General features: G+C 47.4%; 1 protein-coding gene across 1 annotated transcript in view; it reads left to right on the top strand.

The window, feature by feature from the left end:
• LOC117356517 (ribonuclease H1-like) overlaps window positions 1–24643 on the top strand; it is a 117541-nt gene that overhangs the window by 36707 nt on the left and 56191 nt on the right. The window contains exons 4-5 of the mRNA XM_033935803.1: window positions 16009–16108; window positions 24462–24516. Coding sequence (XP_033791694.1) covers window positions 16009–16108; window positions 24462–24516 — 155 coding nt within the window. The remainder of the gene's footprint in view (window positions 1–16008; window positions 16109–24461; window positions 24517–24643) is intronic.

The raw sequence follows: 24643 nt of genomic DNA, 5'->3' as shown, positions 1-24643 counted from the left end.
CAGCGAGGCCAGGGATTTTACTCCCGGTACTTTCTAGTTCCCAAAAAGACCGGAGACCTCAGACCTATCTTAGATCTCAGAGATCTCAACAAATGTTTGGTCAAGGAGAAGTTCAAAATGCTCTCTCTTGCCACCCTCTACCCTCTTCTCTCTCAGGGCGACTGGCTATGCTCCCTCGATATCAAAGAGGCTTACACACACATTCCTATCCATCTGACGTCCAGGCAATATCTACGCTTTCTCATCAACCAACATCATTATCAGTACAAGGTGTTACCCTTCGGTCTGGCCTCCTCTCCCAGGGTGTTCACCAAATGTCTGATTGTGGTAGCGGCCTATCTCCGCTCTCACAACTTTCAAGTCTTCCCTTATCTAGACGACTGGCTGATCAAGGCTCATACACCTCAGGCGGTTCTGCTTGCCACCAATCAGACTATTCACTTCCTTCGACTGTTGGGGTTCGAAATCAATCTACCCAAGTCGCACCTCATTTCAACTCAGCGACTTCAATTCATTGGAGCCATTCTGGACACTGTTCTGATGAGGGCGTTTCTTCCATCAAACCGCCTTCACACCATCCTTCATCTCTGTCAGCAGGTGGTTCAACGGACTACCATTTCTGCAAATCACATGATGGTGCTCTTGGGGCACATGGCCTCCACAGTACGTCACACCCTTCACACGTCTCCACCTGCGTACTCCTCAATGGACCCTAGCGACTCAGTGGTCACAAGCGACAGATCCTTGTTCACAACACATATCTGTGACCTCGTCTCTTCGACAGTCGCTTCTTTGGTGGTTGACATCTTCAAATCTATCCAGAGGTCTACTGTTCCATCTACCTCCTCATCATTTTGTGATCACCACAGACGCATCCCCTTATGCCTGGGGAGCTCACCTGAACGAATTCCAAACTCAGGGGTTTTGGACTACCCAGGAAAAGAAACACCACATCAATTTCCTGGAACTCCGAGCGATGTTTTATGCCCTCAAGGCCTTCTCTCTCCTCAAGTACTTCTCATTTGCACAGAAAATCAAGTTGCAATGTACTACATCAACAAATAGGGAGGGACGGGCTCTCGCCTGTTGTGTCAGGAAGCCCAACAGATTTGGTCTTGGGCGACAGCTCGTCATTTATTCCTGAAGGCGGTCTACATTCAAGGGGAACAGAATTCCTTGGCAGACAATCTCAGCAGAATTCTCCAACCTCACGAATGGACTCTCGACCCTTTGACTCTCCAGTCCATTTTCGCTCAGTGGGGCACTCCTCAAGTGGACCTTTTTGCAGCTCCTCACAATTTTCAGCTGCCCCTGTTTTACATAACATAAGAACATAAGCAATGCCTCTGCTGGGTCAGACCTGAGGTCCATCATGCCCAGCAGTCCGCTCACGCGGCGGCCCAACAGGTCCAGGACCTGTGCAGTAATCCTCTATTTATACCCCTCTATCCCCTTTTCCAGCAGGAAATTGTCCAATCCTTTCTTAAACCCCTGTACTGTACTCTGCCCTATTACTCCCTCTGGAAGCGCATTCCAGGTGTCCACCACTCGTTGGGTAAAGAAGAACTTCCTAGCATTCGTTTTAAATCTGTCCCCTTTCAACTTTTCCAAGTGTCCTCTTGTTCTTTTATTTTTCGAAAGTTTGAAGAATCTGTCCTTCTCTACTCTCTCTATGCCCTTCATGATCTTATAAGTCTCTATCATATCCCCTCTAAGTCTCCTCTTCTCCAGGGAAAAGAGACCCAGTTTCTCCAATCTCTCAGCGTATGAGAGGTTTTCCATCCCTTTTATCAAGCGTGTCGCTCTCCTCTGAACCCTCTCGAGTAACGCCATATCCTTCCTAAGGTACGGAGACCAATATTGGATGCAGTATTCCAGATGCGGGCGCACCATCGCCCGATACAATGGCAGGATAACTTCTTTTGTCCTTGTTGTAATACCCTTCTTGATTATGCCTAGCATTCTATTTGCTTTCTTAGCGGCTGTTGCGCACTGTGCCGTCGGCTTCATTGTCATGTCCACCATTACCCCCAAGTCCCTTTCTTGGTTGCTCTCATTCAATAATATCCCTCCCATCGTATAGTTGTACCTCGGGTTTCTGTTTCCAACATGCAATACTTTACATTTCTCAGCGTTGAACTTCATCTGCCATCTCGCCGCCCATTCCCCCAATTTGTTCAAGTCCCTTTGCAATTCTTCGCATTCCTCTTTAGTCCCAGCTCCACTAAATAGTTTTGTATCGTCTGCAAATTTTATTATCTCACACTTCGTGCCTGTTTCTAGATCATTTATGAATATATTAAATAGCAGCGGCCCGAGCACTGAGCCCTGCGGAACACCACTCGTGACCCCCATCCAGTCCGAGTAGTGGCCCTTCACCCCTACCCTCTGTTTCCTACCCGCCAACCAGTTTCTGATCCATCTATGTACGTCTCCGTCCACTCCATGGTTCTTCAGTTTCCGGAGTAGACGTTCGTGAGGCACCTTGTCAAAGGCTTTTTGGAAATCAAGGTATATGATGTCTATGGGGTCTCCTCTGTCCATCCGTTTGTTAATTCCTTCGAAGAAGTGCAATAAGTTCGTTAGGCACGATCTCCCCCTGCAGAAACCATGTTGGGTTGTTTTCAAAAGTTCGTTTCTTTCCAGATGTTCATCGATGTGTTCTTTAATCAGTGCTTCCGTCAGTTTCCCCGGAACCGAAGTCAAACTCACTGGTCTGTAGTTTCCCGGGTCACCTCTTGATCCCTTTTTAAAGATGCTCCAGACTCTCCTCTCCTCACCGTCTGGCACCCGATGCATTTCTCCTGGATTGGACCAATCTCTTCCTATATGCATTTCCTCCTCTACCGCTCATGCTGCGGACATTGTTCAAGCTCAAGAGGGAACAAGCCACCATGATTCTCATCGCTCCACGCTCCATTGGTTCTCCCTTCTACTTCAACTCAGTTCCAGGGAACCCATACTTCTTCCACTGTTTCCTTCTCTGCTTACTCAGCATCAGCAGACGCTACTGCATCCCAACTTACAGTCTCTGCACCTGACAGCTTGGTATCTCTCGGGCTGACTTCAGCTCACTCACTCCTTTCTCAGCCTGTCCGTTCTATCATTGATGCTTCCAGGAAGCCGGCCACGCTTCAGTGTTATCAACAGAAGTGGTCTCGGTTTTCTTCCTGGTGCCTCTTACATCACCATAATCCCATGTCTCTTGCAGTGGAACTGGTGTTGGACTATCTTCTTTCCTTGTCTGACTCTGATCTCAAATCTACTTCCATCAGAGTTCATCTTAGTGCCATTGCTGCCTTTCATGAGCCAATTCATGGAAAACCCCTCTCGGCTCATCCTTTGGTTTCTAGGTTCAAGAGGGGCCTTTTCAATGTGAAACCACCTCTTAAGCCCCCTCCTGTAGTCTGGGATCTCAATGTGGTTCTTTCTGCTTTAATGAAGCCTCCTTTTGAACCTTTGGCCACAGCGCATTTCAAATTTCTTACTTGGAAAGTGGTCTTCCTTATAGCTCTCACTTCTGCTAGGAGGGTCAGTGAGCTACATGCACTAGTGGCCGATCCACCTTTCACTGTTTTTCACCATGATAAGTTGGTCCTCCGTACACATTCTAAGTTTTTCCCTAAGGTTGTGTCTGACTTTCATCTTAATCAGTCCATTGTCCTACCTGTATTTTTTCCAAAGCCTCATTCTCATCCAGGTGAACAGGCTTTGCATACCTTGGACTGTAAACGTGCTTTGGCTTACTATCTTGAACGCACCAAACCTCACAGATCATCTCCTCAACTGTTTTTGTCCTTTGATCCTAACAAGTTGGGTCATCCTGTATCTAAACGCACCCTATCCAATTGGCTTGCTGCTTGCGTTTCATTCTGTTATGCTCAGTCAGGCCTGACACTGGAAGGTTCTGTCACGGGCCAAAAGGTTAGAGCTATGGCAGCGTCTGTAGCTTTCCTCCGTTCCACTTCCATTGAGGAAATCTGCAAGGCTGCTACTTGGTCCTCAGTTCATACTTTTACATCTCACTATTGTCTGGATACATTCTCCAGATGGGATGGACACTTCAGCCAATCTGTTTTACAAAATTTGTTTTCCTAATGGCCAACCTTCCCTCCATCCCTCTTTTTGTTAGCTTGGAGGTCATCCATCAGTCAAGAATATGCTGCCAGCTTGTCTTGGGATAAAGCACAGTTACTTACCGTAACAGGTGTTATCCAGGGACAGCAGGCAGATATTCTTGCGTCCCTCCCACCTCCCCGGGTTGGCTTCTTAGCTGGCTTATCCTAACTGGGGACCGCGCGCCTTCGTCGGGCGGGAAGGCACTCGTGCACGCGCGGTGCGGCCTAACTAGAACTTTCTAAGTTCTTAGAGTGCAATCACTCTAAAATTGTCCATACCGGGGCTCTGTCGGTGCCGTCACCCATCAGTCAAGAATATCTGCCTGCTGTCCCTGGATAACACATGTTACGGTAAGTAACTGTGTTAACAGATCAGTCCAGATCAATGGGTTCTGTCCCTCTTCTGCAGATGGAAACGGGAAGAAAATAGTTCTTATGACTTGTCCCTTAAGGGTATTATGCAACATGGAATGTTCAGCATTTCCTCTGTCTCCCAAGCAGATGGATGAGAGGTTAACAGTCTTGCATCTAACCTGGTTTGTAACTAATTGAGCCCTAACTGCCCTTTTGAGGTTTTGTGCTCCTGAGCCAGTGTTATTTTATGCACCGAGGAGTTTATTATAACAGGACAAGCAGGCATGTATTCTCACATGTAGGTATTCTCACATGTGGGTGACGTCATCCACAAAGCCCGGATACGGAAGACTCCAAGCAGACTTGCTTGAAGAAACTCGAAGTTTCGAGTGATCTGTACCGCGCATGCGCGAGTGCCTTCCCACCCAGCACGCGGGGCTAGTCTCCTCAGTTCTTAGTTTTATGCGGAGCCGAGAAATCTGTTTCTTGGCTCTCTCTCCGGTTTACTTCGTCGTTTGTGCCTTCTCTCACCGCAGTTTGTGTTTATTTTCTTCACGAATCGATGTGTTTCTTATTTTAATTTGATTTAAAAACAAAAAACGAACTTTAAATTTTTTTCCATTCATATAATTTACCGGGCCAGCCACGTGGCTGCAGCCCGGGGGCCTCGACTCTTTCGCAGCTTCTTTTCGGCCTGTGTCCCGGCTGTTCATGGGCTTCAAGAAGTGTAGCCAGTGCTAGCATGCGATTTCTCTCACGGACCCTCACCGTTGGTGCCTCGAGCCTGACCACCTACCGAAGTCGTGCGAGTGCTGTGCTACTCTTCAACCTCGGGCCCTTAAGCGTCGTCGTCTGTTGGTACAGAAGCTTTTCGGGATGGACTCTTCAGCCATGACCTCGACCTCGTCGACTGTAGCCTAGGGTTCTTGTACCTCAATCTTGGCCTCGACTTCGAGAGGTCTTCCTTCCTCGATGGCCTCGACTTCGAAGTCTGCCTTGACAGCCTCGACCTCAAAGCCTGCCTTGACCTCGAGCATCATCTAGCCATCCTCGTTTGCAGCGGTTCTTGCCTCGAGTCCTTCTCCTGTGTCTTCCCCTGTCTCCTCAGGTCAGGTATCACAGCAGAAGATCTCTGCGGTAGTGTTGAAGATTGCCACGACTCCGAAGTCGAAGCATCTTCCTCCTGGCACCAGGGTACCTCCAGCCAAGGCAGGTGGGCTGATTTCAGATCCGGATCCCACCTTGCCGGCTTCTTTCCAGACCAAATTAGAGAAACAATTTATGCAATTCCTCACTAAGCTGGGGCTGCAGTTAACTGCTCTAATCCAGCCTGGGCATTCTATAGGCTCTCGCGGGGTCGAGCCTTCCTCGAAGCCCCAGGCTGAAGCTTCACACTCGAAGCAGGGAGTCGAGTCTCTGCGAGTGTCTGGTCTGGAATCCATGCACTTGAAGCAAGGAGTCGATTCTTTGCAAGTGCCTCGACAGGAATTCTCACACTCCATACAAGGAGCAGAGTCTTTGGGAGTGCCTCAAGATTCCTCCATCAAGCCTCCTGAGCTTCGATCAACGGCTTCTAGCCCCATTCACTCTTTGCTGCCAACGACTGCTTCCACCTATGGGGCGAAGTCTCCTTGATCCTCCAGATCTGCTTCCAGACATGGATCTCCTTCCAGACATGGATCTCATCATCGATCGAGGCCTTCTTCGAGGCATTCTTCCAGGCGCAGTTCTTCTAAAGAGCATCCTTCTTCCTCAAAGTCGACCTGTGCCATATCCAGCGACACCTCAATTAAGGTCTCCTCTTCTAGACCTCGAGGGTTCAGCACCGTTTGTTGCCTCGTTCAAGTCTCTGTGGTCCTTTGATGCCTCTTTTCCTGCCGAGGCCTCTTCTTCAACCCAGGCTACTTCGAGGTCCTAGAGTCCTACTCGAGGCAAGGCCACCATGGATCAACTCTCTTTCTCTGCTTTCCTTCGTCAGATGTCTGTTGACCTGGCTATCAAGCTGGATTCCGGTTCCAAATATTCTAAGGAGTATCTCGAGGTTATGCAATTTCCTCAACCTCCTGCTGAGTCTCTTAAACTTCCTCTCCATCCTCTCCTGGTTCAGGATTTTACAAGGTGCTTGGAAACTCCTTTTTCTATTCCTGTGGTTCCAGGAAAGTTGAACTCCAGATATAAGACTGTGCACTGTCCAGGTTTTGACAATTCCCAATTGTCTCATCAATCCCTTTTTGTGGAATCTTCTCTGAAACGTTCACGTCCATCCAGAGTTTATGTCGCAGTTCCTCCTGGTCGGGAGGGCAAGACCATGGACAAGTTTGATCGTCAGATGTACCAAAATGCCATGATGTCCTCCAAAGTCCTCAACTATATTTTTTCCTTTGTTAATTACCTCAAATTTTTCCTTGGTATTCTTCCTAAATTCCAAGGTTATCTGGATCCACAGTTGCAATTTGAATTTCAAGAAGTTGTCGCTTCTATGTTTCAACTTCGACTGTATTTTCTTCAAGCTGCCAGGGCAACTGCTTGTTCAGTGGCTATGCGTCATATTGCCTGACTTTGCACCATTGACATGGACTCCAATCTTCAAGACCGCTTGGCTAATGTTCCTTGTGTGGGCAATGACCTCTTTGATGAGTCCATAGAGGCGGTCACCAAAAGTTATCTGACCAAGAGAAATCCTTTGCCTCTCTTGTCAGACCCAAGCCTAAGCCGGCTTTTCCAAAGCCTACTCGTACTCCTTTCATCTACTAGAGGCGGTTTACTCTGAGGCCGGCTCCTTACAATCGTCCGCCTCCCAAGAAGCAACAGGCTCCAAAGCAATAAAAGCCTTAGCCTCCGGCTGCTCCTAAGGCTTCTCAGCCTTTTTGACTGTTTAAAACAGAGCATATCCTCCACCGTTCTGTCTATGCAGTCATCAGGGAAGGATACTCTTTTCATTTCACTCAGGTTCCTCCAGACCTTCCTCCAAGAGAGTATCCTTCCATTCCATCCCAGACCGCTCTTCTTCTTCAGGAAGCTCAAGCTCTGCTGCTTCTCCATGCCATTGAGCCAGTTCCCTTGGAACAGCAGAACAAGGGATTTTACTCCCGCTACTTCCTTGTTCTGAAGAAGACGGGCGATCTGCGGCCCATTTTGGACCTCAGGGCCCTCAACAAATTTTTGGTCAGGGAAAAATTTTGCATGTTATCTCTGACATCCCTTTATACTCTCCTAGATCAGAACGACTGGTTATGCTCTCTGGATCTCAAGGAGGCTTACACTCATATTCCCATCCACCGAGCCTCCCGTCAATACCTCAGATTTTGGGTGTGGAATCTACTTTATCAAAACAGAGTACTACCTTTTGGCCTTGCTTCATCGCCCAGAGTGTTCACCAAGTGCCTGGTAGTGGTGGTGGCGGCTCTCAGGAACCATGGTCTTCAGGTATTCCCTTACATGGATGTTTGGCTCATCAAGGATTCCACATATCAAGGGGTTATTGTAGCGACCCAATGGACTATGTGGTTCCTACAAAGTTTGAGATACGAGATCAACTTTCCCAAGTCTCAACTTCAGCCCTCTCAGAATCTCTAATTCATCGGAGCCATTCTGGACACTCTTCAGTTATGAGCATTTCTACCGCAGAACCGTCTGGAAACTTTTCTACAGCTATGCCAGACAGTGTCTTCTCGCTCTTCAATCTCAGTGAGGCACATGATGGTGTTACTCAGCCACATGGCCTCCATGGTACATGTGACTCCTTTTGCCAGACTTCACCTCAGAATTCCTCAGTCTTGAGAACTTTAATGTGCCCAGCTCTCTTTTTATGTTTGAGGTAATTGGCTAGCATTGTCCCCGCTTTATTGCGATGCTCATAATAAAGAGCCCCTTCTTGTAGTAGTAAGACCCCGGCTCATTCAGAAAGAATGGAATTATACTGAAATTTAAGTTTACGAATCAAAGTCAACGTCGGGGCAGATGGAGACATATGATAATTAGTCTCTAATGATTTAATTTGAGTGTCTAAATCAGTGAGTTCTCGCTTCCTTTGTTTATTCAAGTGAGTCGAATAAGCTATGATTCTACCTCGCAAGTAAGCTTTGTAGGCGTCCCAAATAATTTGAAATGTCAATTCCTGGGTATCATTATGTGTAAAATATTCCGTAGTCCAAACTTCAACCTGACGGATAAATTCCTCATCCGCTAGTAAAGCAGCATTTAGACACCAGGTAGGAGTAGGAGACGATGGAGCAGATAGAAAAAAAGAGATAGAAACAGCTGAATGATCAGAAAGAGGGCAAGAGAGAATAGAAGTGGAGCGTACAGACGATAAAAGAGAGCGAGACAAGAGAAAGTAGTCCAACCTCATGGCAGAAGTATGAGGCGCGGACCAAAATGTGTATTCAAGTCCTGTCGGGTGGTAAAGACGCCAAGCATCCACAAGTCCATATGAATGGATAATGTGATATAGTATCGGAAGCGTTGGAGGAGAGCGGTAAGATGATTGAGATCTGCGGTCAAGATGGGCATCTAGGACTAAATTCCAATCGCCCCCTATCACAAAGTAATCAGTAGATATAGAGGCCAGTTCTTTAGCTAATGTTCCAAAGAATTCAGTGTTGGGGACATTCGGGCCATATACTGTAAAGAAGGTGTATCGGATGTTATTAATTTCCAGTGTGACAGTGACCCACCGGCCCTCCGAGTCATGGGAAGAGTGCACAACGGAGTATTTAAGGTGTTTTGATAGTAATATAGCTACCCCTCCCTTAGAGGCCACTGCGGGAGAAAAGAAGCACTGAGAGACCCAGTCTCGTTTTAATTTTGCAGATTCAATTGAATTCAATTTAGTTTCTTGCAGAAAAACTACTTGAGCTGAATGATGTTTACAATACAGAAGTGTCTTTTTTCTTTTGATAGGATGATTTAACCCCCTAATATTCAAAGATAACACATTACAAAAAGCCATCAGGAAACTGGAAGGAAAATGCTGGCATAAGAAGCAGGAAGCATCGCATGCATGCATTACATCCTGCACTGTACAAAGAGATCCAGATTATAAGCACTTTGTTCTGTAAAAAAAAAGAAAACAAACATATCCCATACTCGCACACAAACATACACCCCCCCACCCTCCCAACAGTTAACCAAACTCCCCCCAACTCACAAGACAAAAGCCTTGCAATCAACCCGCCCAAACGGCGCCCCGAGGGCCTGCGGAGGGTAGGAGACACCACAACATGGAGGCCTCGAGTCAGCTCCCTCCCCCACCAACCCCGCAAAAAGGCCTTGTTGAGAACACAGAAATTATGTCGGAGAAAACATATCACTCACAACTTATGCTATAGCTTATTAGTAGAATAAACCCCTATAGAGGAGTAAGCAGAGGTATATAGTCACGTTTCCATGGGGAGTAATGCTTCTTGTTCCTTGAGAAAATGCTCCACCTCATCTGGCTCGGTATAGGTCTTAGTTTTATTTTGAAAAGTGATCTTGAAGCGAGCCGGGGAGAGGAGACCGAAACGAGCTTCCAACGCCCGCAGACGAGGACTTAGAGCGAGAAATCTGCGCCGCTTGTCGGCTGTAGCTTTGGTAAAATCCGCTTAAATGTAAACAGTCTGACCTTGCCATTCGATCTTATGGAGCGATCGCATCTTTTCCAGGATCGTCGCCACGTGTGGAAAACAAAGCAGCTTCAGCACGATCGGTCTCGATTTCTGAGAACCGTTGTGAGATTTCGTTGGTACCCTGTGGGCTCTCTCCACCTCCAAAGGCCTGGTAAACGTAAGGGATAGCACCTTGGGAAGCCATTCTTCGAAAAACTTACAGGCATCATTACCCTCAATTCCCTCATTCAGGCCGCTGATATGCAAATTCTGACGACGCCCACGATTGCCCAGATCTTCAAGTTGGACTTCCAGGGCGTGTATGGCTCTCCGATCCATTTTTTGGTTAGTAGCAACTTCATCTATGAGTAGAGTTTTTCGTTCGAGCGTTAACATTTTGGCGTCCATCGCTGATATTTTTTCGGTGAGATTCATAATCTCGTATTTAATATCTTTTATGTCGTCCTTACTTTCCGACATCATATTTGAAATCTGCTGCAGTTGATCAGAGATGGTTTGCTCAGGATCAACACGTGGCCTGCCCGACTCACTCTTCGTGGGCGTCGGGGAATCCTGTTTCTGTCGTTTGGCACCCGAAGTGCCGGCAAAGGCAGCCTCGATCTTGCCCTGCTTAGGGAGAGGCATCGCTATCGCACAAAGAATCGGTATGTTTTGTAGATAAAATTAGTGATATGCCAGAAATAGCGGAGTTGGTAACGGGAGCTCGCGACTCAAGCCTCCATCTTGTTTGGGCTCTCTAGCGCCCCCCCCCCTGCGCCCTGTTCTCGATCGGTGTCTCCTCCGGTGGATGGATCCTCTTCTTGGACCTCCTCCTTTTCTCGTTTCATCTCTGACATGGGCAAAGCTCTGAACTTGGATCTTCAGTCCGACACTCACTTTACCCAGGAATACCTTTCGGAACTGGGAGTTGATAATGTGCCTCATGGGGCTCTAAGCCTTCCTGTGCATCAGTTTCTCCGGCAGACGTTTCTCCGGAACCTGGAAACTTCCTATGCTATCACTGCTGTCCCCTCAAAGTTGGAGTCTCGTTACCGGACTACCCCGGTTAAGGGTTTCAAGGGTGTTCAGCTTTCCACCAGTCTTTGGTGGTTGAATCTTTCTTGAAGAAGTCTAATCCTTCAAAGGTCTATGCTGCCGTCCCCCCTGGCAGGGAGGGCCATACGATGGACAAATTTGGTCGCCGCCTCTATCTGAACTCGATGATGGAGAACCGTGTCCTTAACTACAGCTTCTTTTAAACGTCCTACCTTCAGGTCTGTTTTGATGCCCTCCGCTCGCTCCGGGTGGTCTTGCCAGGGCCTCGGCGTCAGGAGTTTTGTCTCCTGGTGGAGACCCTCTCCCAACTCCGCCTGTATATGTTTCAGGCCTCTTACGACGCCTTTGAACTATACTCGAGAGTCACTGCTTTTGCGATCGCTATGTGTAGCCTCGCTTGGCTCCGTCTTGTGGATATGGATACGAATCTTCAGGATCGTCTTGCCAATCTCCCGTGTGTGGGTCATGAGCTCTTTGATGAGTCCATCGAGGCAGCCACGAAGCGCTTCTTGGACCACAAGCGGTCCTTTGTATCCTTGGTGAGGCTTAAGCCTAAGGCCCCTCCGGCTCGCCAATATAAAATTCCTCTCCGGAGGTATCCTCAGAAATCCACTCCTGCTTTCTCTAGGCCTCCTTCAAAATGGCCTCAGCAGCAGCAGCAGTAACGTCAACCTAAGACTATTCCAATCGGAGCCTTCGAGCTCCCTACCTCATGGAGCCTTTCCCGCTTCCCATCGGGGGTCGTCTCCATCATTTCTTTACGCGATGGGCGTCTCTTACAATCGACAGTTGGGTGCTATCGATCATCCGAGAGGGTTATTCCCTCCACTTCAGTTCCGTGCCCCTGAATCTACCTCCAGAAGTGTTTCCTTCTGCTCAGTCCCAGCTTCCCCTACTCCTGCTGGAAGCTCAGGCCCTTTTTTGCCTTTGGGCAGTCGAAGTTCCCCTGGACCAGTGGAATTCCGGGTTTTACTCCCGGTTCTTCCTGGTGCCCAGAAAAAAGGGGGATCTGCGTCCGATCCTAGACCTCTGTACTCTGAATAAGTATCTGATACGGGAGCGATTCAGAATGCTCACTCTTCCCATGTTGTATCCCCTCTTGGATGAGGGGGACTGGCTGTGCTCCCTGGACCTCAAGGAGGCCTACAGGCACATTCCAATACACCCGGCCTCTCGCTGGTATCTGAGATTCCAGGTGGGAGATCTCCATCTTCAGTATTGTGTTCTTCCCTTCGGCCCAGCGGCCTCTTCGAGGGTTTTCACTAAGTGTCTGGTTGTTGTGGCTGCGGCCCTGTGCCTTCGCGGCCTGCAGGTGTTTCCCTACCTCGACGACTGGTTGATCAAGGCGTCCTCTCGCGCCGAAGTCGTGCGAGCGACGGAACAGACTGTCTTGCTCCTTCAGAGTCTCGGCTTCGAGGTGAATTTTCCAAAGTCTTATTTCTGCCCGACCCAGTCTCTCGAGTTCATCGGAGCGGTCCTCGACACGATGCTGCTCTGCTCCTTCTTGCCTCAGCCTCGTCAGGAGGCCCTACTCCGGTTGTGCCGTATGGTGACTCATCTGCACTCGGCTCCAGCTCGGCTCATGATGGTCCTTCTGGGCCATATTGCCTCCACGGTTCACGTGACTCCTTTTGCCAGACTTCACCTCCATATTCCTCAATGGACTCTGGCGTCCCAGTGGAACCAAGTTCGGGATCCTCTCTCTCTGCGCATTGTCGTGACTCCTTTGTTGAGGAAGTCTCTCTGTTGGTGGATGCTCTCTTCCAATCTTTCCAGAGATTTTCTGTTTCACGCCCCTCCTCCGCAGAAGGTCCTCACGACGGACTCGTCGACCTATGCTTGGGGGGTCATCTGGATGGTCTGCGCACTCAGGGCCTCTGGTCCTGTACTGACCGCCTGTGTCACATCTATCTTCTCGAGCTTCGTGCAGTTTTCCTCGCTCTGAAAGCTTTTTCTCATCTGATTCGCGACCGTGTGGTGCTAGTTCACACGGACAACCAGGTCACCATGTATTATCTCAACAAACAAGGGGGCACGGGGTCGTGGTCCCTGTGGCAGGAGGTGATACAGCTCTGGGATTGGGCCATCCGCCGCAACATATTTCTTCAAGCTGTCTACATTCAGGGCCAGCAGAACTGTCTGGCAGACAAGTTGAGTCGTCTGCTGCAGCTCACGAGTGGTCCCTCCACTCTGTGACCCTGTGTCAGGTGTTTGCTCTTTGGGGGACTCCGGACGTCAACCTGCTTGCGTCCCCCGCAATCACAAGTTGCCCCGCTTCTGCTCCAGGGTTTACACCCCTCTCAGGATCGAGGCGGATGCTTTCCTTCTGGATTGGACACACGCATTCCTATACGTGTTCCCTCCATTCCCTCTGATTCTGAAGACTCTTGTTAAGCTCAAGTCCACGCATGCCACCATGATTCTGATTGCTCCTCGGTGGCCGTGTCAGCCGTGGTTCTCCCTTCTGCTACAACTCAGTACCAGAGAACCTCTTCCTCTGCCTATTTTTCCTTCTCTGCTTACGCAGAGTCAGGGTTCTCTGCTTCATCCCAACCTCCAGTCTCTGCACTTAACAGCTTGGTTCCTCGAGACTTAATGCCCTCGTTCCAGTTCTCCCAACCTGTGCTGGATGTCCTGGAGGCGTCTCGGAAGGAGTCCACTCGCCAATGTTAACAACAGAAGTGGACCCGATTTTCTTCCTGGTGTACTGCTAAGCAGCTGGAGCCACTGTCCGCCTCCTTGTCTGCTATTCTGGATTATCTGTTGCACTTATCTTTCGCTGGGCTCAAGTCCTCTTCGGTTCGAGTCCCTCTTAGTGCCATTGCTGCTTTTCATCAGCCGATCGACAGGAAGCCTACCGCTGTTCATCCTGTGGTTTCCCGCTTCATGAAAGGACTTTTCCACGTTCATCCGTCCTTTAAGCCTCCTCCGGTTGTCTGGGATCTGAACGTGGTCCATGCTCAGTTAATGAAACCTCCTTTTGAACCGTTAGCACGGAATCACTTGAAGTTTCTTACTTGGAAGGTTGTATTTCTTATTGCTCTCACTTCTGCCCGTCGGGTCAGTAAGCTTCAAGCCTTGGTTGCGGACCCTGCTTTCACTGTCTTCCATCATGATAAGGTGGTTCTCCGTACCCATCCTAAATTCTTACCTAAGATTGTTTCTGATTATCACATCAACCAATCCATTGTTCTTCTTGTGTTTTTTCCGAAGCCCCATTCTCACCCTGGAGAAGTGGCTGTACTCCCCAGCTCTTCATTTTTTTCGATCCCAATTGCTTGGGTCGCTCTGTTTCTAAGCGGACCATTTCTAACTGGTTGGTCGCTTGTATCTCTTTCTGTTACGCTCAGGCTGGTCTCTCCCTGCTGGGTCGAGTCACAGGCCACAAGGTCCGAGCGATGGCGGCGTCTGTTGCTTTCCTCCGCTCGATTCCCATCGAGGAAATCTGTAAAGCTGCCACTTGATCCTCGGTTCATACGTTCACCTCATATTACTGTCTGGATGCTTTCGCCAGGCGTGATGGCCGCTTTGGCCAGTCTGTTTTGCAGCATCTGTTCTCCTAAGTTGCCAACTTTTTCTCCATCCCGTTATAGTTAGCTTGGAGGTTACCCACATGTAGAGAATATGCTGCCTGCTTGTCCTGGGATAAAGCACAGTTACTTACTGTAACAGGTGTTATCCAGGGACAGCAGGCAGATATTCTCGCAACCCACCCACCTCCCTGTGGTTGGCTTCTTTGCTTGCTATCTGAACTGAGGATACGCTGAGGAGATGCATGCCCTAGGCAGGGCGGGAGGGGCTCGCGCGCATGCGTGGGTCAATCGCAAGCCTAAATGTCTTCGAGCAAGCCTGCTTGCGAAAACGTCCACTAGGGGGCTCTGTTGATGACGTCACCTACATGTAGAGAATATCTGCCTGCTATCCCTGGATAACACCTGTTATGGTAAGTAACTGAGCTTTATGGTCACTATCTTTGTCTCTTAAGAGTTTTTTCACTCTGCATTTTGTATTGATATTTTTTTCCTTTTTCACATGCTGACACTTTTTTGAAGTCCTTCTCCAATATTTTCTTTTCTTTCATATCCGTTAGTCTTTCACCAGTTCATTTCACTCTCATCACTTCATCACTCCACTTAGTGTACTTTTTGTACCACATTATCTTCGTGCATGATGTCACTCACAGTCTTGGATTCAACATCACACTTATTGCTTTTAATTGCTTACACATCACTCCAATGTACCCTATTTATTATTTATAGGACCCCTGAAGAAGACTTTTTTGTCAAAACGCAGACCATGTTGGGTCCTACGCTTTCAGTGGACTGGGTCCTTTAGGTTTTTATGTGGATTATTTTATATTTATGTGGATTATTTTATTGTATCTTTGGAACTTTGATATTTTCAATAAGTCCATTTCAGGAACATCGTCACTCCACAGTACAGTGTTTTTTTGGTTTCGCTGTAACTTGTTCTGGGCTCCTGGGAGAATGGGCTATAAAACTACCTAACTAATTAAATATCAATTAGCAAAATGCTGGAACCAGCTACTATTTACGTTATGATCTTGTGACCACTTTTTCAGGTTTAGAAAACCTTTTTAAAAGCATTTCTGTACCAAAAGGGAGCCAGTCCTACTGAAATGGTAACTCCTGGGACATAACGATGATCTAGCGATGACTTACGTGAATTTGTCTTGTTTCTTTTATTTAATGCTTCCAAATCATATTGTAATAGGCATAATGCATTGGTTTATGGGGATCTTACCCAGTTCTGCAGATTGTACTAATGAATTCAAAATGTCAATAGGAGCAGAGAATCTTCTGAGGGAGGAGAGTAATGGTGAAGCCAGTTTTAAAAACAGTAAAAATTTGCTATTTTCCCCCATTGTGCAGGAAATTCAGCAGTTGTGTACACAGATGGCTGCTGTGCAAGCAATGGCAGGAGTGACGCACGTGCTGGAATAGGTGTCTACTGGGGACCAAACCATCCATTGTAAGTTAGCTCAGAGGCTTTTTGAAGCCCAATATTGGGGAGATTGGGATAAGCAAAGGGAGCTAGTCTGTTAACTAATAAAGAGGAGGTCAGGTCTTACTAGGGTTTCTGTTAGCACCTTTTCTTCTTTTTAAACCAATCAGTTTGCAGGCCTTGCGGTGTGCAGGCTAGGAAATTGACATTTCCCTCCCCCAAGTTTTATTTATCCACTAATGGGTTGTTTTGTTGGTTTTTTTTAATAAACTGAGAGACTTTAAAATCGGAGTACCTCCTTTATGAATTGACTAGTATCCAGAAAAATGCTAAAACATTAACCTGGTTTGAGGGGGGGGGGATGTTCTGCTCGTGCTCTGACTCTCCTTGATGTTTAAACCTTAGGCAAATTTACACACATTAACTAACTCTGATAGTTATCAAATGTTTTAAAAGTTATTGAGAAGCTCCCCTCAATTTTAAAAGGTTTTTTGCCTTTCTCAGTTTTCTCTGAAATTTCAGGAATAATCTTGTATTAGAGCAACTGACATATTCTGTTTGTGGCTGTTTAGCACCAATATGGTGATAGCTCTGCTTTCTGAAAACAAATACCAAAAAGATATTAATGCAGGATGTAGAAAATCAATATATAAAATCAAAAATGTACTTTCCTTGAATGTAAATTCTGTAGATCCTGGTAGACTGGTATAGTCCTTACGAATGGGTTAGGACTGCTACCAGCAGGTAGAGACTGAGCACAGACTGGTATATCAGTATAGCTTCCTCTCTTGCAATCCAGTCTTCCACAGTCTCCGTTAAAGCAGGTGGTAAGACTAATTTGTACTGTTGGAATTTTGTTTTGGACTCCTGGGTTCCCCTTTTGTGCTGGACAGAGCTTGGATGGGTCCTGTTTGGGGGTCTGTCCGACCTCGGGGGCGTTAAACTCGGCGGGTCTTGTGCTGGGTCCCTCCCCCCACCTTCCTCCACCTCCCCACATTTTTGTAGAGGTGCCTCAGCTGGCGGCCTAGCCCCCTGGTTGTTCAGCCCTCCAGCTTTGAGATCCGTGGAGTCTGTTCTGACTAAGTGGAAAAAAAAAATTCCTGAGGTGTGCCAGTCTAAAGGGCTCAATTCCCTTTAAAACTGCCATTTGTATTTGGGGGGTTTTCTCAGCAACTGGCACTTTTATTACAGCTAGGGTGTTTTTCAGCACAAAGAGCACTTTTAAGAGGGGAAAAATGCTCATGTGCTCCAGACACAAGATACTCGCGGCCGGCCTGTGCAAACGTTGTGCAGGCCGGAGTGATGGGGGAGTCTCGTTGGCAGCGGTTGCCGGCAACCAGGGCATCCCACCGCATGAACCTCACGAAGGATTCCCTTACTGTCGGTCAGTTCCTCGGCCTCAGCGTCAAGAAAGTCGTAGGCTTTTCAGACACAACAGGCCGTAGGAGCTCCAATTTTGGCAGTTTCTGGTCCAATTTCAGCGGGAACCTCTTCCTTCCTCCTTGACGTCTTCCCCATTGTGGCCCCATATAGAGGCAATTTTGTCCCCCTCTCATCCAATCGCCCAAGGATTTCTTGGGATGAGGATTTTGCCCAGAGGAGCAAGATTTTATTGATGAGAACCTGGACCTTTGGGGTGATACTTGGAGAGACCCCCCCAGGAAAGAGACTTGGAAGTACTGGCTGACAAATCAATGAAGCCGTCCGCACAATGAATGTCGGCGGCGAAAAGGGCAAACAGAATGCTAGAAATGATTAAGAAGGGGATCACGAACAGATCGGAGAAGGTTATCATGCCCTCACCTGGAATACTGCATCCAGCACTGGTTGCCATACATGAAGAAAGACACGGTATTACTCAAAAGGTCCAGAGAAGAATGACTAAAATGGTAAAGGGGCTGGAGGAGTTGCTGTACAGTGAGAGATTAGAGAAACTGGGCCTCCTCTCCCTTGAAAAGAGGAGACTGAGAGGGGACATGATAGAAACATACAAGATACTGAAGGGAATAGATTAGTAGATAAAGACAGGTTGTTCATCCTCTCCAAGGTAGGGATAACGAGAGGGCACTCTCTAAAGTTAAAAGGGGACAGATTCCATACAACGTAAGGAAGTTCTTCACCCAGAGAGTGGTTGAAAACTGGAACACTCTTTCGGAGGGGAAAACACTTTCCAGGGATTCAAGATAGAGTATAGACAAGTTCCTGCTTAACTTGAATATATGCAGGTAGGGCTGGTCTCAGGGCACTGGTCTTTGACCTGGGGGCCGCGGTGAGAGTGGACTGCTGGGCACAATGGACCACTGGTCTGACCCAACAGTGGCAACTTCTTATGTTCTTGGGGGGCTGGATTCTGCATTTTTCAGCGGGAAGAGCTTCATAAGCTAATTCTTTAGGTCTCCTCGGTTTTGCACTTTGAGGAAACCGTGTCAGAGCCCCCATGTACGATGGACCCCTTGCTTAAGGTTGTCCATTCTGCTTCCCATAGTCGCTGGGATGGGTAGTCAACCTTGCTAAGAGTCAGTTGTCTCCTTTTCAGCGCCTGGAGTATCTAGGAGTGCTGTTCAACACCTCCTTGGGGGAAGGTCTTCCTTCTGGAGGCCCAAGTAAGCAAATTACAATCTCAGATTTGCGTGCTTATGGCATCCCGGTGTCCACGGATGCAGGATTTCCTCCAAGTCTTAGGGTCAATGGTGGCTTCCCTCGATGTGGTGAGGTGGTCGTGAGCCCACATGTGTTTTCTTCAGTATACTCTTCGGAGGTGGTCGCCTCAGAGGTACAGTCTAGATCATCCTTTTCCACTTCCGGGCTTGGCTCAGTGCAGTCTTCGGTGGTGGCTCCAGACCTCCCATCTTGCATAAGGAACGAGTCTGGACCATCTGCAGTGGCCGGTGATGCTCATGGATGCCAGTCTTCTCGGTTGGGGAGCTCAGTGTTTATGTCACTCAGCTCAGGGCACCTGGTCCATGGAGGAGGCTTCTTGGTCAATCAATGTTTTGGAGACCAGAGCCATCCTTCTGGCACTGTTAGCCTTCCAGTCCTTTATGATGGACAAGTCAGACAGGGTTCTTTCGGACAATGCCATGGCGGTGGCCTATGTTGATCCTCAGGGGGGCACCAGGAGCACTTTGGTGGCACAGGAGGCGACTCTGCTCATGGTCTGGGAGGAGTCCTATCTTCAAGAAATATCACCCTTCCATATAGCCGGAGTGGAAAATGTTCAAGCGGACTTCCTAAGTCGTCATGTGCTAGATCCCGGAGAGTCGTGTCTAAGCCCCATGGCCTTTCAGTTGATAGTGCAGTCTTGGGGTCAGCCCCTTATGGACCTGATGGCCACAAGTGTCAACGCCAAAACGCCCCGCTTCTTCAGTCGTTGAAGAGACGGTCAGGCTGAGGGCCTAGATGCTCTGGTTCAACCATGGCCAATGGAGGGGCTGTTGTATGTGTTCCCTCCATGGCCATTAGTGGGTAGAGTTCTTCTCCACATAATTCGCCATCTGGGACTTGTGGTTCTGGTGGCTCCGGATTGGTCCTGATGACCATGGTATGCGGATCTGGTGAGGCATCTGGTGGTGGATCCTCTTTCTCTGCCTCTCCTGGACGACCACTTGACTCAGGGTCCCATTCTAATGTTCGATCTGGGTCCCTTCTGTCTTATGGCTTGGCTATTGAAAGGGGTCGCCTAGGTAAGAAGGGGTATTCAGATTAAGTGATCTCAACTCTTGGTGTCCCAGAGGCTTTCTACCTCTTCGGCTTATGTGAGGGTTTGGCGTCTATTTGAGAAATGGTGTAATGCAAGTGGTGTGGTCATTTTTCACGCTTCCCTGCCTAACATCTTAGAGTTCTTGCAGGATGGCCTGGACAGGGGACTGACTTGGTCTTCTCTCTGGGTTCAGCTTGTGGCCTTGTCGGCCTTTCGTGGGTTACATAGAAACATAGAAACATAGAAATAGACGGCAGATAAGGGCCCACGGCCCATCTAGTCTGCCCACCTTAATGTCCCTCCCCTACCTTTGCCCTGTGAATAGATCCCATGTGCCGATCCCATTTGGCCTTAAAATCAGGCACGCTGCTGGCCTCAATCACCTGTAGTGGAAGACTATTCCAGCGATCAACCACTCTTTCAGTGAAAAATAATTTCCTGGTGTCACCTCGTAGTTTCCCGCCCCTGATTTTCAACGGATGCCCTCTTGTCGTGGGACCCTTGAAAAAGAAGATATCTTCCTCCGCCTCGATGCGGCCCGTAAGATACTTGAACGTCTCGATCATGTCCCCCCTCTCTCTGTGCTCCTCGAGCGAGTATAGCTGTAATTTGTCAAGCCGTTTTTCGTATGGTAGATCCTTGAGTCCCGAGACCATCCGGGTGGCCATTCTTTGCACCGACTCCAGTCTCAGCACATCCTTGCGATAATGCGGCCTCCAGAATTGCACACAGTATTCCAGGTGGGGCCTCACCATGGATCTATACAATGGCATAATGACTTCCGCCTTACGACTGACGAAACCCCTTCGTATGCAGCCCATGATTTGTCTTGCCTTGGACGAAGCCTGCTCCACTTGATTGGCAGACTTCATGTCCTCACTGACGATTACCCCCAAGTCTCGTTCTGCTACCGTTTTTGCTAGGATCTCGCCATTAAGGGTATAAGACTTGCATGGATTCTGGCTGCCCAGGTGCATAACTTTGCATTTTTTGGCATTGAAGTTGAGTTGCCATGTCCTAGACCATCGCTCCAGTAGGAGTAGGTCGTGCATCATGTTGTCGGGCACTGAATCTTCGTCTGTTGTGCATTTGCCCACTACATTACTAAGTTTGGCGTCATCGGCGAATAATGTTATTTTACCTCGAAGCCCTTCTGCCAAGTCTCTTATAAAGATGTTGAATAGGATTGGGCCCAAGACTGAGCCCTGTGGTACTCCACTAATCACCTCCGTCATTTTGGAGGGGGTGCCGTTCACTACCACCCTTTGGAGCCTACCTCCAAGCCAGCTCCCAACCCATTTCGTCAATGTGTTACCTAATCCTATAGAACTCATCTTGCTCAGTAACCTGCGGTGTGGTACGCTATCGAATGCTTTGCTAAAGTCCAGGTACACGATGTCCAGGGACTCCCCAATATCCAGCTTCCCAGTTACCCAGTCAAAGAAGCTGATCAGGTTGGATTGGCAGGATCTCCCCTTAGTAAATCCATGTTGTCGGGGATCCCGTAGATTCTCCTCATCCAGGATCTTATCTAATTGGTGTTTGATTAGAGTTTCCATTAGTTTGCTCACTATCGATGTTAGACTCACTGGTCTGTAGTTTGCTGTCTCCATCTTTGAGCCTTTCTTGTGGAGTGGAATGACATTAGCCGTCCTCCAGTCCAACGGGACGCTGCCTGTACTAAGGGAGAGGTTGAAGAGAGCGGACAGTGGCTCCGCCAAGACATCACTCAGCTCCCTAAGCACCCTGGGGTGCAGGTTGTCCGGCCCCATTGCTTTGTTAACCTTGAGCTTTGACAGCTCACCGTAAACACTGCTGGGCATAAACTCAAAGTTACTAAACGGGTCAACTGAGCCAACCCTTGTCTGTAGCTGAGGGCCGAGCCATGGCGCTTCTCGGGTGAAGACTGAGCAGAAGTATTCATTTAATAGTTGGGCTTTTTCCGAATCCTTTTCCACATAGTCTCCGTCTGGTTTCCTAAGACGTACAATCCCGCCTGAGTTTTTTCTTCTATCACTGATATACCTGAAGAAGGATTTATCTCCCTTCTGGATGTTCTTTGCTAGAGACTCCTCCATGAGGAATTTAGCCTCCCTGACTGCTGTTTTGACGGCTTTTGATTTGGCCAGGTAGTCTGCTCTAGAGTCCTGCTTCCCTGATTGTTTGTAAGAGATGAATGCTTTTTTCTTCTCCTTGATCAGGTCTCTGCAGTAAACCACTGTGGCTTATTGTTCCTTCGCCGTTTACTTACTGATTTTACATAGCGGTTTGTTGCTTCTTGTATGGTTGCTTTCAAAGTCGACCACATGTCTTCCACGTTATCGGTTTCTTCTTGGCTTTGTAGCGCCTGGTGAACGAAGTCTCCCATTTCTTTGAAATTTGTGTCCTTGAATTTGGGGACTTTGGTTAGTGTAGTAGATTTAGTGAAACCTTTCCTGATATTGAACCATACCATGTTGTGGTCACTGGAGGCCAATGTGTCGCTCACCGAGACCTCTGTGACACTTTCTCCATTGGTAAGTATCAGGTCCAGTATTGCCTGATCCCTTGTCGGTTCCAACACCAGTTGCCTGAGGCTTGCTCCTTTCATAGAGTTTAATAGCCTCCTGCTGCTGCCGGTTGTTGAAAGGTCAGCATTGACTGCCATTCCTGATGTGATTTGTTTCTTGCGGGTGGCCAAATTGCTCAAGCCTCCCATACGACCCTCTGTTCCATCTTGGGATCTGAATATGGTTATGTAATTTCTAGTGCGCCCACCTTTTGAGCCGTTGGGTGACTGTTCTTTGAAGGTCCTTACCTTTAAAGCGGTCTTCTTGGTGGCCATTACTTCTGCTAGACGTGTTTCTGAACTTCAGGCTTTCTCTTATAAGGCTCCCTTCTTGGCGTTTTCTAGGAATCGGGTTGTCTTGAGGCATGATTCTTCCTTTCTGCCAAAAATAGTTTCTCCTTTTCATGTCAATCAGGCAGTGGTCCTCCCGGTGTTGGGTAGCCGGGAGGGTTCTTCCGAGCAGAGGCAGTTGTGCAAGTTGGATGTCAGTCGGGTCCTTCACTCTTATGTGCAGAGGACCCAGGAGATCAGGAAATCAGATCATCTCTTTGTTCTCTAGTAGGTCCTCGTAAGGGGCATGGTGCTTCTAAGGTTACTATTGCGCACTGGATTAAGGAGATTATTGCTTCCGCTTATTTTCTGAAGAAAAAGTCTGTTCCAGAATTTCTCATGGCTCATTCCAGCTTCTTGGGCTGAGTCTTCTCTTGTGCCTCCAGTGGATATTTGCAAGGCGGCAGTTTGGTCTTCTTTGCATTCCTTTGTCAGACACTACCGTGTGGATGTTCGAGTGCGTCAGGACGCGATATTCGGTGAACATGTTCTCGTGTTGGTCCTTCGGGGGGGTCTCACGCTTAATGGGTACTGCTTTGGTATGTCCCATTCGTAAGGTCTATACCAGTGTACCAGGTGTTACAGAAGAAGAAATTAGGTTCTAACCTGCTAATTTTCTTTCTGTTAGCCTGTAGACTGGTATAGTCCCTCCCACCCTATCTGTCTTTGTGCGGTGATTGCAGGTTTTTTGTTTTGCTCGCGTGCAGATTGTTTTTTTCTGCGGGTTCTAGTATTTTTCTAGGGCTGGGGAGAATTAAGAACAGCGGCTATGGCTTAGCTGGTGAGCTGTGGGGATCTTTTCTACACCAGAATTAAGTTCTACACATGTTCCAACAGTTGTTTACAGATGTTTGTTGTTTTTACACTCCTTTTAGGAGTGTGTTTTACTATTTTCAGTTGAAGTCTTTCCTAGGTTCTGCTTGGCTATTCAGCAGACTGGATTGCAAAAGGGGAAGCTATACTGATATACAAGTTTGTGCTTAGTCTCCACCTGCTGGTAGCAGTGAGGTATAAAACCCATTCGTAAGGATATACCAGTCTACAGGCTAACAGAAAGAAAATTAGCAGGTAAGAACCTAATTTCTCCTTATATGAATTCCAAATCAAAAGTGCTTCAGAGTGTCTTTGAAGATATGCGAGGTAAAAGTTTATCAGAAATCCTACCTCCTCTTGCTGATCATCAACCTTGTTGAGTACACAGATTTTTTTGGTTTCCTGAAGCAGAGAATGAAACGTGTTCACGTCAGAACCAATAAATAGCTAAGTGCTTTTTTACATTTAACACTTGTTTGAGAGATTGAGAATTTCACAGCGTTTTATATTTCAAACCCACATAAGCTAAAAAGTGTGGAGGATCATGCAATGATTGTGTGGTGAGGTGGTTGGACTTTTTTATCTCCTTATACTCCTCCAGGTCTTTGAGCACAATCCTAACATATGTATGGCTTTTGATTTGGAATTCATATAATTTACATTCAAGGGAAGTACTTTTTTGATATTACATTGTGAGAAACAGCAAAAATAATAATTATTTTTGGAATGGAAGATTTTCCAGATAAATCTCAGGAACTTGGTGTTTGAGACTAGATGGTCATGGTTGTAAGCTGTGATTTACTACTAAATTCATATCAATATACCATATCAGCCACTCCTTTTCTTGGTAAGATTTAAAATATCTTGTTTATATGAGTTCTGTGACCTGCATAAGCTCTTATACAAGTGGTTAATCTTCTAATGTGAGAAATTCATCCTTTACAGGAATATTGTGGAACTTAGTACTTAAATTTTATTTTTTTTCATAGAAATGTAGCTGAAAGACTCTCTGGAAGGCAGACTAATCAAAGAGCAGAAATACAGGTAAATGTTCTGACCTTTTGTCATAAAATCCATGAACATCCTTTAGGCATAATTCTTTAGTGTGAGAGCCTGTTATGGGTATATCATGTTCATCTTTATATAAATATATTGCAACTCTGCAATTACT

This window comes from Geotrypetes seraphini, chromosome 3 (genome assembly GCF_902459505.1).
Source record: "Geotrypetes seraphini chromosome 3, aGeoSer1.1, whole genome shotgun sequence".
Classification (NCBI taxonomy): Eukaryota; Metazoa; Chordata; class Amphibia; order Gymnophiona; family Dermophiidae; genus Geotrypetes; species Geotrypetes seraphini.
This window is presented reverse-complemented; position numbering and strand designations above follow the sequence as displayed.